A 17,492-nucleotide genomic window follows, 5' to 3' on the forward strand; every position below is an offset into this window, starting at 1 on the left:
AGAGAGGTAGATGAAGAAAGGACTCAGAGTGTCTTTGGTACAAAAAATGAAATGTGCTCTGAAGGAGCCCCAAACCTAGATCATTCTGATGAAGTTATTCTGTTTTCCCAAAAGATTTAATATAGCAATACTCTAGTGCATTATTTAGAGCTTACCTGAGTGGTTTATTTGGGTGTTTTGTTAGGATTTGTGATTTCAATGGTTTAATGAGCTCCCCTAGAGCAAACTCCTTCTATCAATGAAGATCAGGTTTGTTGTTATTATTCAGTCCTGGCCAATTCTTCATGACCACATTTAAGGTTTTCTTGGCAAAGATACTAGAGTGGTTTGCCATTTACAGATGAGGAAACTGAGGCAAACACTGTTAAGTGATTTGTCCAAGGTCACACGGCTCATAAGTGTCTGAGGCCAGATTTGAAGTCAGGAAGATGAGTCTTCCGGACTCCAGGCCCAGCATTTTATGCACTATGGCACCACCTAGCCACTGCTTCTCTGCGATCCATAGTTCTAAATAGTTGCCTTGGGTCAATGAAAGGATGACTAATTTGTCTAGTCATTCAGTTTATATGTGTCAGAGATGGGACTTGGGCTCTGGTCATTTTAACTCCAAGGTCAGTTTTTACTGAACATAATACTTGGACTGTGAGCATTACTAGGTAGAGAGAAGGCTCAGGCAAACATTAGCTCAGAAGTCACAAGTATTTGAACTTGGCTTTTGGTGATTTATTTGTGGGAGACAGAAGCCGGAAGAGCGTGTCCATTTTGTTTATGACTTGAAAAGGAAAGTGCTTCAGGCATGGTCGAGCTGCCTGGTTTTTATGAGCTTTGCCACACTGTCTCTCTTGAGAGAGTTACGTGTATTTTATAGGGGGAACAGAAGGGATTCGGGGAACAGGAAGGCAACCACCCATCCAAATAGTTCCCCTTTCTGTACATAATAATAACTTACAGTTATGTGGTGTTTTGCTAAGGCTTACACATCCAGTGTTGCAACGAGGGGAGGAGATCCAGGACTGAAGCATTTACAGCTTTGCAGGTAAAGAATGATTATGTCCCAAACTAGATACAGTCAGGGCTCCTTTCAGCCCCAAAGTGAGTCCCTAAGAGCATTTCACTAGGTTTATGGTCTAATACAAACTGGTCTTGGGGAAAGTTTCCCTGCTCACTTTCCATAGACGAGGTTAAGGTGAACATCGTCTTATCCTGCCTAGTGGGAAAAATTAATCACTTGAATGTTTGTATGGATGAGGAGGGTAAAAGTCTATAAGAATTACATGAGAAGAGACAAAGAAAACATTAAGCAAAGGCTCATGGGCCAGGTTATAAGATGATAGGGTCATAGATTTAGAGCTTGAAGGGAACTTAGAGGTCAACCCTCTCATTTTACAGATGAGGAAACTGAGTCACAAAGAGGTTAAATGACTTGCCCTAGGTCACATAGCTAATAACAAAATATTTGAGGCAGGATTTGAACCTTGGTTTTCCCAATTCCAAGTCTTTCCTGGATGCCACAGGGCCAGGCAAGAAAGGTTAAGTGTATTATGGACTATATTAATGGAAGCCGAGGACAAACCTGCAAAACTCCTTTCCTTGTGGGTCCAGGCCTGGCCAGACTAGACCTACAGTGAAAAGTTAGATACAGTTAAAGAGAGGTTTTGAGAGTAATCATTAAGAAGTTGGGAAATTGATCATTTTGGGACTGTTGGAGAAAACTTCTGAGACTGGGGGTAATTCCAGGAGCTCACCCTCTGCTAAAACATCTCCTCCCAATCCTGATTCCTCAGCATTCCCCACTCCTTCCTCAGAGATAAGTATCTCAGTATGGGGATTGTGAAAGAAAGGAAAGTGCTGAAAAATATTGGGGGAAACTTAAATCAGCCTTCCCCATCTGGCAAAAGGAGGGGAGGGGCTGTGCTTTTACTCCAGCTTAGAGAGTAAGCTTTCCTCTCTCTGAAATTGATTAAGTTAATTAATTAATTAAACCTCTACTTGATTACTGGCACTCCTGTCTCTAGGCCTGCTTTGTGCAGGTGACTCAGTAAAATCCTGTTATCATTAATTGGTGTCAGAAGTTTTTAGGGGGTGGACCTAGGATGAAGCCTTGAGCTCTCTCTCCAGTACTGAGCAGAAAGGATAGGTACCACTGGACTTTTTTTCCACCGTCCCAACTCACTGTGTCTGGCAGGTTCAATGCTCCCACTCTGGTTGCAGTATATCAGGCCCACTTTTCATTATGAGGAATACTCCAGGACCCCTTTTCTTGATCAGGATCACTTTGGTAAGGCCTGTTTTGTTTTTCGTTTTCTGGCACATGGATTGGCAAGCTTTATGTGCATCTTCCCTTTTATAAATGCATGTCCAGCTATGGACTGTGGGTTTTTTTCTCTTCTCTTTTATAAAGGTAGGTCTGGTTATAGACTGCAGTTTTTATTTCTGCATGTGTAAATTGTATTTGCCTAAGAATTGCTTGCATGGTTGGTTCTGCGTGCGATTTGGAATGAACGTTTTAATTTTGGATTTGGTTAGAGTTGTGGAACATTTAGTTCTGTAACGCAAGTGAATTGCTAGCACAGTACGGATTATTTGTATTTGTGTACTGTGTGTACTTGTTAGTTAAGTGGTATCATTATCTTTGAGCGCTCACCTTTAAAATGGCACAGATGTGTGGTAAAGGCAAGAGAGAAATTACAGCAGCTCCTATTAACATCCCAGAATGAACATGCACCTTTCAAGTCTATGAGAAATACAGTCTTGGCGGAAGCCAGGTAGTGCCGTGGATAGAGCACTAGTCCTGGAATCAGGAGGACCTGAGTTCAAATCTGGTCTCAGACCAGACACTTGACACTTACTAGCTGTGTGACCCTGGGCAAGTCACTTAACCCCAATTGCCTTGCAAAAAAAACCAAACAAAAAATATATATATAATTTTGACTATCTCTATCAATACTACTGACAGCTAAAAGTGTGTTAATTAACCAGAGTGGTCTCATTCTACAGGAATGAGGAGGCTTTTATAAGGAAAAAGTAGCAACTGTTGCTGCAGTAACAATGAACTTTGATCAAGGGAAATTTAAAAAAATGGAGAGCAGAAGGCAACAGAAGTAACGAGAAAGAGTTGTCAGCAGACAAAGTGAGTCTATGAGAAACTGTACTCATTCATGTCTAGAATGATTCAACTGCTAGATTTTCCCTATTTGCTTTCCAAATTCCGTACTTTTTTCAACTGTTTAGTCATTTCAGTCATGTCCAATTCTTCATGTGACCCCATTTGGGGTCTTCTTGGCAGAGATACTGGAGTGGTTTGCCATTTCCTTCTCCAGCTCATTCTACAGATGAGGAAACTGAGGCAAACAGGAATAAGTGACTTACCCAGGGTCACACAGCTAGTAAGTGTCTGAGGCCAGATTTGAGCTCAGCAAGATGAGTCTTCCTGACTTCAGGCCCAGCACTCTGTCCATGGCACCGCCAACTAATTAACACTTTTGCTATTTGATTCATGGCGCCTGCTTGGTCTGCTAGTAGAATGGTGTGAGTATAAAAACAAAACACATCAGCACATCTATTCATATATGGCAGTATGCCTATGTTCTAGATCAGGGCTAGGGAACCTGTGGCCACTTAGGTCCTCAAGTGCAGCCCTCTGACTGAATTCAAACTTAACAGAACAAATCCCTTTATTATTATTTATTAATTAGTAATTAGTAATAATTAGTATTACTATTTACTATTACAGAGTTTGGATTCAGACAAAGGGCCGTGCTTGAGGACCTAGAGGGCCACATGTGACCTTGAGGCCACAGGTTTCCTACCTCTGCTCTAGATATACTCCTCCTCCTGCCTAAAATCTCCAAACCTCATGACTAAATAGCTGGTGGAAGTCAATGAAACGTACCAGTCAGGATGACTCCCTCCTAAAACACCCTTGTCCTTTACACGCCTAAGTGAACATCCTCGTTGGGCCTAGATTACATGACCTCAGCTGAACCCTACCCATTCACTTGAGCGACAAGAAATTGGCGGAACCTCAGTACACCAAGACAAAGAGAAATCTCTCACACAATCATCACTCCCCCATCCCTTTCTCCTCCCACTACTCCTTAAAGACCATTCCACCACATACCTACCTCTACCTCGAGCTACAGACCCAGTGCATCCTCTGCTCTAGACCCTCCTTCCTTGGTTCTTATCCCTCCACATGACCAGCTCTCACTGTCTCATGTTAGGCCTTAATCCATCCTTTATGTGAGCTGAAATGAAGACCACAACTAGGATGGGGAAATCAGGGCTCTGCCCCAAGGCACTGAAGTTTATAATGCACAAAATCAAACACATTCACTCCTTCAGTGGCTTAGAAACAACTGAGCTTAGCTAGGAGAAAAAAAAAGTTAAAATAGCAAGCTATAGTAATTAATTCCTGCTCCTGCTCAGCTGACATTGTCTTGATTCTTAATTTTGATATCATGAGACACAAAATTGATACCAGGGTGCTTTTGTGTGACTTGCCCCAGAGATCAGGATTGTTAAGTGATCATAATAAAGATCTATTGCTTTAAAAGGCATTATTGGCTTTTCTGATGATGAATCAATTCCTTCATCAGTTCCCAAACTCCAGTTATCGATCAGGACAAATAGGCACTCAATGGGAGCTCAAGCCACATATCACCCTTATATTGAACCCAGCAACCCATGAGAATTTCTAAAGTGAGTAAAATATATGTTAGATGGGTATGTTTCAATTCAACTCAACAAAATTTTTCTAAGGGATCTTCTGTGTAGCGCATTGTGCTGGCGCCGAGGATATAAAGGTAGATAAGACACTGGTGTCTTTCTCAAGAAATTTATAATCCAGTGGGGTAGATGGTGAGATGAGAGCCCAAACAATCAAAATACAAAGGAAAGTTAATTCATTGTGAAAGAGAGGCAAAGAAATGTTTAAGTACATCTCATGGTGTTTAATTTTTTTTTCAAAAAAGTGACTCCAATATGATTTATATTTTTTATCACAACTATACAATCCATGTTTAGACTATATTTGTGGTTTTACATATTAACATATGTGTTGAAAATGTAAAATGTAAAATTTACATATTTTTCAGACACTCATCTTCTTTGATTTGTGGGAAAATGTGATCTCTTTTTCTAAAATCTTAGAATATAACCATCTCTTATGCCACTTTATCTTTTTAAAAAATATTGACCTCTTTATTTTACATTGCTTAAACTTCCCCCTGTATCTCTTCCTCTGTCCTTTCCAGAGGGCCATCCTTTGTTACAAAAAAAAAAATTAAAGAAAGCAAAGAGAAAGAAAAAAGTCAGTAAAACCAATGAGTACATTGAAAAATATCTGAAAATATGTGCAATGTTACATACCCATGGACCCTTCAGCTCTGCGAAGAAGTTGAATCAAGGTGTTTTCTCATATATCTTTTGTTGTACCACATTACGAATCTTTTAATGAGAAATCCATGTTGTTGCTTACTGTGCTTGGTAATACGTAAATGTCTTTTTTTTTAAAATTTTTTTATTTTTTTATTTTTTAATTTTTTTTCCATATGCTTTTGAGTTGAAAATTTTTTCTCCCTTTTTCTCCCCCCCCCAAGACGGCGCACAATCTGACATAGGCTTTACATTTACATACCCATTAAACATATTTTCACATTAGTGAAGTTGTAAGTAAAAATTAAAACCAATAGGAGGAACCATCAGAAAGATGAAACAAAACTCAACTGAAGGTAAAAATAAGAGAGCGATTCAACTTCCATAGTTCTTTCTTTGGATGTGGACAGCATTTTCCATCCCGAGGCCTCTGGAGATGTCTTAGATCCTCCTAATGCTGAGAAGGGTTCAGTTTAACATTCTCAGTCATTGCATAACGTGGCTGCTATTGTATACAAAGTCCTCTTGGTTCTGCTCACTTCACTCAGCATCAGACCATATAAGTCTTTCCAGGTTTTTCTGAAGTCAGCCTGTTCATCATTTCTTATAGCACAATAGTGTTAGAGTTAGAAGGGCTTATGTTTCCACAGGTAGAATAATGCAGAGATTTAAAGAACAACAGCTCCAGGAAGTAGTACACTGTAGGCGGGCTTGGGCTTAGCCAGTAAAAAGTAAGTGGATTGCTCCAAAAAGACCCCAAAATCAAGATAAGGGTCGAGCCAGCTCAGACCAGTTAGGGTCAACCTGAGAACACCTGAAAAATGTTAGTGTGCCTGCTTAATGAGCTTCATTACTATTATCTGACACAACTCGCATAAAATTAGAGCCTCATTAACAAGTCATGGGACGTATGACCAAGGGAGAGGGAACATACTTGAGCATATCAAAGGGAAACATGTAAGGAAAGGTGTAACCTGGGAAGGGATGGACCAATCCCGGCCTGAGAGGTTTCGCGTCGAATTCAACTGCATAAAAAGCACACTTGCCCTTGCACTCAGGGCCCACCCCTCCTGAAGAGGGGTGGAGCCCGCTTCTGGCCAGAAATGTCTAAATCCTCTGGATTTTCTTTATAATAAATTTTCTTGATACTAAATTTTTGGTGTCAAGTCTATTTCTAACAATAGTATTCTATTACATTCATGTACCACAAGTTGCTCAGCCATTCCCCAGTTGATGGGCATCCTCTCAATTTCCAATTCTTTGCCACCACAAAAAGTGCTGCTATGAATATTTTTGTACATGTGGGTCCTTTTCCCATTTGTTTGATCTCTTTGGGATATAGCCCTAGAAGTGCTATTGCTGGATCAAAGGGTATGCACATTTTTGTAGCCCTTTGGGCATAGTTCCAAATTGTTCTCCAAAATGGTCAGATCATTTCACAACTCCACCAACAATGTATTAGCGTTCCAATTTTCCCACATCTTCTCCCAGGGGGAGAATTCTTAAACAGTAATGATTATAAAAGGCAAAAATTGACCATTTCAATATATAAAATTTAAGAGAATTTTTGAGAACAAAATTAATGAAGATAAATTAAAAACTACTGTGTGGGATGTGACTCAAATTTAAAAAAAAAACTGAGAGGAAATCTCAAGGTAGAAACAGAAAGTTAAAAGTTACTGTTATTGCAAATGTGGAGATTTGGGTGTCTCCTCACCAGTATGATCTGATGAGAGGAGACAGACACAGAAACAAAGAACCAGATTTAAATAGCGCTAATGGGTAAAGCCCCCTCCCACCAGCTGTCTGTTACTCAGCTCACAATCTCAAATACAAAACTCTACCATAGAACAAAGGAAATAGTATACATCTCTATATTTCTTAGTTTGCTGAGATAATGTCAAAGAAGCAATTAAAAATGTGCAGTCAAGCTAGACGTTCTGCTGTGGAGCCAAGTCACTGCGACAGAAATATAGCTTATAACAAAGTGCAGGGGGGAGGTTTCAGACTTTAACTACTGATATGGCACTAGAAAAAAAAGAACTTACAGAAATCTATACTTAACCCCATCCTACCTCCTGAACTTATTACCAGATTTAGGATAGTCTTATCCCAAACTTTAGTTACATTGAGAAGTCTTCATAGGGACATTCCACTCACTACTGATCGGAGGGAAAATCTATGCAGTGATTATTTATGATAAAGGTCTGACATACAAAATATATTAAGAGTTGATATAGATACAGAACACTCACTAGCTGTGTGGCTCTGGGCAAGTCACTTAACCCCAACTGTCCCATCAAAAAAAAAAAGAATTGATATAAATATGTAAAATTCAATTCAATAAACATTTACTAAGAAACCACCAGGTGCCAGGCAATGTGCTAAGTGCTGGGGATACAAAAAGAGGCAAAAGATAGTCCCTGCCCTCAAGAAGTTCACAAACAACAAACACGCAAACAAAGATAAAATGAGGGAAACCATGAAACAGAAGAGAATAGTAATACAATAGGTAAAGAATGAATATTAAGATGAACAACAGAAGGTAGGCTATTCTTCACATAAGGGAGAACTTGAATATAAAATTAGCAATAAGAAACATAATGGGAACAATGAAAAAATTCAAAGTTGTTTGGTCCTCCATCTTCCCTAAGGGTGGCAGTGTATGGAAGCCAGCTCAACCTGGCTCTCTGAGGATTGTCAGATTGTCAACAGGGGCATTTACAACTCAACGGTCAGCAAAGGTGACAAATCAGAGCTTGATTTATTGTTTTGTTGATTTAGATGCAAAGGAAATGTTAATAATGTAAATTAAACTTAAAAGTATGTCTACAAAGATTCTTTTTTTCAGAGAGCCAGATGTTTAAATATTTACCTGAGGGTAAGCCACCTGGGCAAACTGATGCTGGCCAAAGAACAAACTCAAAGAGACAGTCAGTAGAAGGAGGACAGAATTGCTTTGTCAGCTTGTGTCATAAAAACTTAGGATCCTTTAAGACATCTATAAATCAATACATTTCTTCTTTAACTCTCTATGGTGCATAAATAGTAAATAGCCTTGAAAACATGCAAGTTTTTAAAGAAGAAGCACATGTGCCACCTAGTGGCCAAACTGAGCAACTGTGCTTATTACACAAAATATCTGAAGAATTCAAAAGCATCCCTCTCTTTGTTCTCTGCCTTCACTGTCCTTAGTGTCAAACAAGAAAATTGAACAAGATTATATTTTCTGAGTCTATGGTGCTTTAGTAAAGTGATGAACAATCTATCACAGCAACTAAATGATAAGGTGATAGGGAACTGAGACAAGAATGAGAAAATTATCTAATTCTATAGAATATAATTCTATAATTCAGGAATGATAAAAGTAATAGGGAAGAGGAATAAAATGTATAAAATCATGATAGGAATAGACAAAAGGTAAGTGCTTTCTCGTTCATCATTTCCTAGAAACAAAGAAAGGTCTTATCTCTTCCCCACTCTTAATCCATCCTCACTATTCCAACAAAGTGACTTTCCTACATCATTCATGTCTGACCATGTCACTGAACTATAAGTTCCAGTGACTCCCTTTAATCTCCAAGATCAAATATAAAATGCTCTGTTTGGCATTTGAAAGTCCTTCACAACCTGGCCTCTTCTTATCTTTCCAGTCTTCTTATTCCCTAACCTTTCCCCACCCGCATACCCACTGATATTTCTGACATTCTCTCTGATATTACTTGCTATATCATCTCCATTAGAATGTGAATTCTTTAAGAATAAGGACCAGGTTTTTGCCTTTCTGTGTATCCTCAGCAGTCAGCATAGAGCCTGCACATAGCAGGTACTTAATAAATGCTTGATGACTTACTTAGAGGCATCCTTAGAAGTTTGAAGATGGTAGATCATAGATTGAGAACTAGCAGAGACTTTAGCCAGTCATTTAATCCAGCTGCCTCCTTTTACAGAGAAGGAAACTGAGTCCTAAAGAGGTTAAATATCTTGTTGAAGGACAGATAATTTAGGAAAAGAAAATATCTTATTTACATTGTGGAAAGTAAGTCTACCCTAAGATCACTAAATTCCCATTCATCTCCAAAATTCTCTATTCAATCATAAAAGCTAGAAATTGGTTCACAAGTACTATAGGGGGCCCTGTGATCGTAAGACCAAGAAGCTGATAATGGTTCCTTGAATGTATAATGAATGAGCAGAGGTTATAAAAATTGTGCTCACAACTCCTAGATCCCTCCCACAGTCTTTCTGTATATAAGGTTCATCTTGTGTCCATTAAGATGCTTACATTCTTATAATCTAGTCACTGCTCACTAATGTCCATATTTCTTAAGAGTCTGCCCAATATGACAGATGTTCTAATAAACCTTATCTTTGGCTGAAAAAAAAAAGTGCTCACAGCAAGAACAGGTCAGGAAAGGATGCAAGGTAGTGGTAGAGGAGAGGAGGGGTGTTGATTCCCAAGAAAGAGTCTACAGTCAACTCTCTCAGTGGCAAAGTTTCCTCATTTACAACCCTGCTTCTGTACCTTCATTATAAGATTAGGCATGGTGGTCTAGACAACCATGACAGTTTCTCCTTAAGGAAGGTTGTAGCTTATAGAATCTATACATGGAAACCATTGTTATAAGATTAGGACTGATAGTTTTAAAGCCATCATGACAGTTTCCCCTTAAGGGAGGCTGCTCATGGAAAAATACTGACAATAACATTTTTTGAAGGTTGGTTCAGCTGTGTCCTCCAAATAATATTTTCTCTACCACCAGACTGTTTTTCTCCTTGACATGTAGGGCCTGAGAAGCAGACCTGCAAGTTCATCACCAGCTAGAGAAAACTGGGCCTCGGGTGAACTTTCCAACAAGTGCTGGGGTTGGGGATCCCTGGTTTAGGGTTCCAGGATCAATGGGCTCTGAGTGCAGATCTCTTGTCTGAATTTCACTAACGTCCCAATGGTATGACTTAGAGAGGCAAGAAAGCTGGCTGGGAGCCAGTGTACCATGGTCCTGGTTCATGATAAGAAGTGAGAACACTTTCTATCTCTCAGATTCAGTAATGCAATGGCACTTAGCATATATGTACCTCCTACAAAAAAAAGCGAACAAAGTTTGGAATTCAATGTTCAGTACAAAGAAGGAATCACCTAGAATGGCAAAATGCAGAGTTGGCAAAGGGACTTCAGAGGCCCTCAGTACAACTCACAAATAAAAATGAACCCCTGCACAATATACCTGAGTTATTATTTGAAGACCATCACTGATGGGGAATCCATTCCCTCCCACTTTCCATTTGGCAATAAATCACTGTTAGGGAATTTTTCCCCCTTACATCAAGCTCAAATTTGCCACTGTGGGAAAACTTTATTACATGGTTTGAACCTAGCCCTGGGTGGCTGAGAAATGAGAACTGCCATTTGGAGACCAGATTTGTTGAAAGTTTAATTCAGGGTCTAGATTATGCTAAGCAGAAACCCAGTCAGCTCTGAAGACCGATGCATGAAATGTGAGGCGTTTTCTCTCATCTCAAGTAACTCACATAGCTTATCTGGGATGGTCAATCACCTGCTGTTTCCTTTGTTTGAATCCTATATGATGTGTAACTTACAGACACTAAAAGCGAGTGAGCCACTCCTTTACAGCTCTCCCCCTCTGCCTGATGATTTAATAAATGTCTAAATTGCTTTAGTTTGAGGTTTTATTCTCCTTACCACTTTGCAACTGCCCCTCCTCACCAATACCATTGTTTAGAACCATTACATGTTTTCAAGATCTACTTTGCTCGAGGCTTCCAAAGAGCTAGGCATATAATAGGTACTTAATATGTGATTAATTGTGGGAAATTACATAAAGCTAAAAAAGAGCATAAATAAATATTAAAGAGTACACTTTCTGTAACTATCTTGACAAGTTAAATGTAATGCATCTCTGCTGCAACACCTTTTTAAAAAAATGACTATAAACGGGTTTTATTTTGGTTTCTCAAGAGTGCCTGAAGATGAGTCAGTGGGTCATATAATCCTGAGATTATATTTACATGAATAAAAAGAAACAAGAGCATAATTATTGATGCACTCCTTTCTGAGCTTACTGATATAGTAAAAGGCTGCCGGAACAGAAGATCCTTCTTCCATCCCTTCTGCAGGTGGTTTGCAACCCTTGTACAAAGATACAGACATAGATATAGCCTGCAAACACACCAGGCAAACCCTCAATTGATAAGTACTTTCCCTAGAAAAGACAAAAACAATTAGACATTCCAGCTTTAGGGCTTTAGACTACATCTAGTTCCTAAAACGAAAGAAAAGTCACCACTAGTTAGCAGTAGAATGTGGTGCCATCATTCCCTAGGACACTGGATAAGCAATGAAGACTGAAGGAGACCATACTTCACATTTGCATTGCTTATTCCTTAGTTTTCTATTCTCTGGTTTCATATGATAAAACACCACTTAGTATTCAAAGGCCCTATTTCTATACCTTCAATATGGCACTTCCCCAAGGACCAAGACCTCATCCCACAGCAACCACACCAACATACACACATACAAGACACTGAAGAAAACTACACACAGATGACGTGGAGGTCCTATCTCTGAACATGGATCGTGGTAGCTCTTTTTTTTTCCCTTCATCCGTAGGAAAGAAAAATACTCTTCCTCAGAGTATGCTCGGATACGATAGAGTACTGCTCTTCGGGGGCCACTCTGCTGTTCCAGTCATAGATTTTGTTGTTGAGATCGATGTGGAGATTCAAAAGCGAGCATCTTCTGAAGAAGGGGGAAGAGACAAAAATGAATGCCAAGAAAGGTAGATGCTCAAGTCAGTGCTAAGCCACTGAGGCAGCCTGCGGCAACGTGTTGAGGTTCACAGGATCGCAGGGCCAGGAGATGAGAGACTTGCACATTCTTATGCCCATGTTAAAGATTCATCCCTCTGGCTTTCAGTTTCCTCATCTATAAAAGAAGAATATATAGACCCTCTGTCTACCTCACATTGTGAAGATGAGATAAAAGATGTAAAAACACTTTTAAGAAGCAAAAAAAACCAAACCCTATTATGAAAATGCATAGGAATATAGGCAGTTTCTGAATTAGGAACTTCAGACTAATGAATGGTTTTAATATATAAACTAGTAGTGGGATAGAATGATAGAGTTGATAGTATCTCAATTTAATATAATTTTAAGCAGTCATATTTACTGACTGGTGGCTAAAGCATCCCACTGATTTTATCTGTTTTGTTTCATTATATGTTTTATATATATATATATATATATATATATATGATATGTGTGTGTATATATATAAGTTCATAATATTTTATTTATTAATTTTGGTGAGGCAATCAGGGTTAAGTGACTTGCCCAAGGTCACACAGCTCATAAGTGTCACATGTCTGAGGCCGGATTTGAACTCAGGTCCTCCCGACTCCAAGGCCGGAGCTTTATCCACTACGCTGCCTAGCTGCCCCCATAATATTTTTAAAGGTAACAACATTTACTGATGGGGGGGAATAGAACTTTCTACCATTCCACTGAGAACCTTGTTTCCTGGGTATTCATTCATTCAATAGACAGTAAGTGCCCACCATAAGCATACCTAGAATGTGGACCATGTGGGCCTGAGGAAGACACAATGGTAATGCTCACCTCAGGCTGTGTCAGAACTCTTGGCCCACATTCTATGCACATCTTTGGTGCCTACTGTATGCAAACACTGGGGGAGATTCAAAGAACAAATTAGGATTAAATATGGTACCATGGAGTGAGATTTATAGACAAATAAAGGAATGTCACAAACCAGATAACTCTGCTACATAGTCCGTTGTGTCAATGAGAGAAGTGCAAGGAAAGGGTATATGTCTATCTGGCAGGAATGTTGTAGAGAAAATTCTGGTTCTGGGCTAGGTGGGACTGGAAGACCTCTATCGTCCCTTCTAATTTTCTAATTCTAACACTCAATGATTATACCAATAGAGCTGGGGGAGGGAGGAGAAGAAAGAGAGAAGTGGGGCAGGTGTGCTCAACAGAACTTTCATCTACCTCATATTCCCTAGTTCTCTTCAAGGCTTAACTCAAGCACTACCTCCTATAAGAAGCCTTTCCTGATTTCTCTACCTTGCCCTCCAGTGTTCCATATATACTATATATTTACTTATCTATATATATTTTGTTTCATTCCAGTAGAATGTAAGCCCCTTGAGGGCAGAGACTAATTCTATTTTTGTCTTTGTATTTTTAGTTCTAGGTGCCCAATAAATGCCTTTGAGTTGAATTAAAAAAAAAAAAGAATATATCCAGAGGCCTCTTTCCATAGACATAACAACCATTCAGATGAAAATAAAATTGTACTATTACTACCATTTTTCATATACATTATGAGTTAAATAGGCCTTTGGGAAATGCCCTGGGAATCTTATGACCCATGTATTATAATATTGTTTCTGTTGTAAAATGTGTTCTGAATTCCCAATAACCAATCCAGAAAGAAAACTATTGGAACATAACCGAGCCAGAAATTAGGAGTTGCTGTTGTGGTTAGAGTATAAAGAAAGCTAAACCTTTAAAAATGAATGTTGACATGCAACTGGGGGAAAACAAAATACTAAAAAAAAAGAAAGAAAGAGAGCTAAATCCCTTTTCTTCCTGAATAGCCCCACCACACCACTGATGACCCACAAGGAGACCTGTTAAGGGATGTCAGTGACACTCACCTCTCCTTAGGCTGATGCAGGAGCTGTGAGAGGCAACGCAGGTAGAAGGATGGTGAACTGGGAGACTTCTCCAGCACAGAAACATTCACCTTGCACAAACTCCAAAAGATGTCGGCTTCTTGATGAATAGTAGAGTTCCTGGGTCTCCATCCATTATAAGACACTTTGCAACCCCCACCATCCACTTCTAAGAGACTGTTTGGCTCCTTGTGGTCCTCTGGTACCACATAGTTATGGATGAAAAAGAGTTTTGGTTTCCCTAAAAGCAAAGGGCAAGCATCCCCAGTGAAAAACTTCCTGATCTGATGCAGAGGGAATCCTGAGCAAGGCTGGTCTATCCCAAAAATGTTCTCAGAGTCACCTCGGCTGATCAGAATACATACAAAGATGTCATAATCTTGGTGCTTGGAAAGGCAGGAAACTTGATAAAGAGTCTGGTGGATTTCTTCTGTGCTCAGGTATTTGGAATACTGAACATCAAAACCCAGGGAAATAAATGTGTCTTTAAGTGGATCTGGGGGGAAAAAAAGTAGAAAACATTAATTTGAGATTTCAATAGAAAAAACTGAAAGGAAGCCTTCATATATATTTTTATTTTATTTTTTTCTGGTGAGGGAATTGGGGGTTAAGTAACTTGCCCAGAGTCACACAGCTAGTAAGTGTTATGTGTCTGAGGCCAGATTTGAACTCAGGTCCTCCTGACTCCAGGGCTGGTGCTCTATCCACTACACCCCTAGCTGCCCTCGCCTTCGTACTTTCTAATGGCAAAACTGTATTATTTTGATTTTTAGAAAAGGGATGTCAACAGCAGTCTTTGTGCAATGAGGGGCCGTGAGGGACTGGGCCAGCAAGAAGAAAGGAACGCCCACAGCTGATCACGTCGGTCTATGATCCTTCTTTACGGGCCTTCTTTTTTCTACCATTTACTACTTCCAGCCTCAAGAGCTGGTCAGGCATTGGTGCTATTCAACTTGACCACTAGAGGGAGACTGAGTCCTTCTGTCAATGCTAACTGATCAAGACGTGACCTGTTATTTCAGAAATCAACCAACCAACCCCATTCCAGTTGTCTCAGTTCTGTCTGGGCTGAGTGCCAAACTTTTAAGCCACAGTTGGTGCTGCTTTTAGATCTAATAGGACCCTTAATTCTTCCCCGGACCCACTTCCTAGCCTTATGTTCTATTCCCTCTCATCCTCCATCAAAGATCATCTTCCCTGACTCCTAGCTGTATTTGTAACCTGTTCCCAGCCATGCACCAGACACCTGAACGAAGGAAGCATGACTCCCAAAGATTATCTATATCCTTTTGACCTCAGGCCATCTTGCACTAATCCTGCAGCTACCTTCCAAGCCCAGTCTCCTGTTTCTTTCTCCTTTTTCCTTTCCCTTTCTTCTGGGACCTATTACGTGAACTGAAATACATCTACCACTTGCTGATTGTTATGGGTGGCTCTGCCATTTGGTAAAGTGAAGTTCAAGGCTGGACTTTCAACTTGGTTTCTTTAGTATCCACATGGCCTTTATGCCATGCACACCTGTCCTTTGGGGCCTTGCCCTGCATTATTATCCATTCCTTCTGATAGCAGAAGCACACTTCCAGTTTCAATATCTTTCAAAGCCCGTGTTACCATTTGGGTTGTCCACTAAGTTCTGTTTTCTCTTTAGAAAATGCCACTGGATCTGAGTTCCTTCTAAGAAGGAAGAAAAAAAAGTATCTATTAAATCTTATATATTATTATAAGAGGCAGCTGGGTGGCACAACGGATAGTGTGCTGAGCCTGGGGTAGAGAAGTCCTAAGTTCTATATTACTGTTATTATTAAATATAATTATTATAGAATAGCTAACATTTATATAGTGTTTACTATGTGCCAGGCACGGTACTTAGTGCTTTACAAATATTATCTCATCTGATCCTTGCAACAATCACAAAAAGTAAGGGCTACAATTATTTTATTTTATAGTTGAGGAAACTGAGGCAAACAGGGTTAAGTGACTTGCCCAGGGTCACGCAACTAGGAAGTGTCTGAGGCTGGAATCTGAACTCAAATCTTCCTGACTCCAGACCTAGAACTCTATCTACCAACTTATATAAATATATTATAACATATTTCAAATACACACAAAGACATATGTATGCATTCAGGGTTAACCCCGCATACCCTTTAAATTGTCACTTCTATTCACTTTCCTGTATTCACTTTGATGATTATTCATTAACATAACCTGACCCTGCAAGGAAAGTAATCTAGAATTTTAGCATTCCAAATGTTTTACAATTCCAAAATAATAACAATAACAAAAACCCCAAGAGTAACAACTCACATTTATTTAACCCTTTACAATTCAAAAAGAGTCTTTATCATGATATAGTAAGGTAGAAGGTACAAGCCTCATTGGCCCCATTTTATAGATAAGTAAACTAAGGGTCAGATGATAAATGTTAAACTTGCTCACCATCACGTTAGTAAGTGTTGGAGTAAGATTCAACCTCCCACCTCCTGACTCCAGGTATTTGATTAGGGGAGTTATGTCCTTGGGCTTTAGCCACAGTAAGCCACACACCCTGACAGGGTGTGAAGGAAGAATAGACTGGATAAAGAAGAGACTAAAGAAAGGGAGAGAAGTTAGGAGACTATTGCAGGGAAGGAGTAATGAAAGCCTGAGAGAAGCAGAATAGTGGCAGAGGAGGCAATGGCTGAGAAGCCACTAGATGGTTCAATGCAGTGAGTGCCAGTCCTGGGGTCAGAAAGACTATTAACTAGTTGTGTGACCCTGGGAAAGTCACTGAGTCACACAGGTTCCACATTGTGAGGATCAAATGAAATAATATATGCCAAATGCTCTGCCACCAACGACCTATATTACATTAAAGCCCTACATTCAGTTCAGTCATTTTTCTGTCATGTCTGATTCTTCTCTATTTGGGGTTTTCTTGGCAAAGACACTGGAGTGGCTTGCCATTTCCTTCTCCAGCTCATTTTACAGATGAAGAAACTGAGGCAGAGAGGGTTAAGTGACTTGTCCAAGGTCATACAGCTAGTAAGTGTCTGAGGCCAGATTTGAACTTAAGAAGGTGAGTCCTTCTGACTCCAGCCCCAGTCCTCTATCTACTCTCCCCTACAGGTATCCTAAAGCAATATATAAATATGAACAATTATTAGATACTTGTGGAAGTAGCAGTTATCAGGAAAAGGTTAAGTGATCTGCCTAAGATAGTCAAATAGTGAGGGATATAGCTAGGACTCAAAGTCAGCTTATCTGATTCCAAATCTAGAACTCTTTCCACTGTACCTCACTGCCCCCTAGATACCATTTAGGCTTCAAACTTGGGAAGGGAAGGGAAATGAAGATGTGGGTATTGGGGCAAGATGCCAAGTTCAACTTCGGACCAACTGTTAACAGACCCAA

General features: G+C 39.7%; 1 protein-coding gene across 4 annotated transcripts in view; it reads right to left on the reverse strand.

The window, feature by feature from the left end:
- Positions 1–4,937: 4,937 nt before the first annotated feature.
- CFLAR (CASP8 and FADD like apoptosis regulator) overlaps positions 4,938–17,492 on the reverse strand; it is a 50,199-nt gene continuing 37,644 nt past the window's right edge. For 3 of the 4 annotated variants that reach the window (XM_078147567.1, XM_078147568.1, XM_020970939.2), the window contains 2 exons: positions 14,082–14,595; positions 4,938–12,136 (listed from right to left, as the gene is read on the reverse strand). In XM_078147567.1, the coding sequence (XP_078003693.1) occupies positions 11,998–12,136; positions 14,082–14,595 (653 nt within the window). In that variant the 3' untranslated portion in view covers positions 4,938–11,997. The other variant, XM_078147569.1, reaches the window with a different exon arrangement.

This window comes from Phascolarctos cinereus, unplaced genomic scaffold, assembly GCF_003287225.1.
Source record: "Phascolarctos cinereus isolate Bilbo 61053 unplaced genomic scaffold, phaCin_HiC Scaffold_7;HRSCAF=346, whole genome shotgun sequence".
In the NCBI taxonomy this organism is placed as follows: domain Eukaryota; kingdom Metazoa; phylum Chordata; class Mammalia; order Diprotodontia; family Phascolarctidae; genus Phascolarctos; species Phascolarctos cinereus.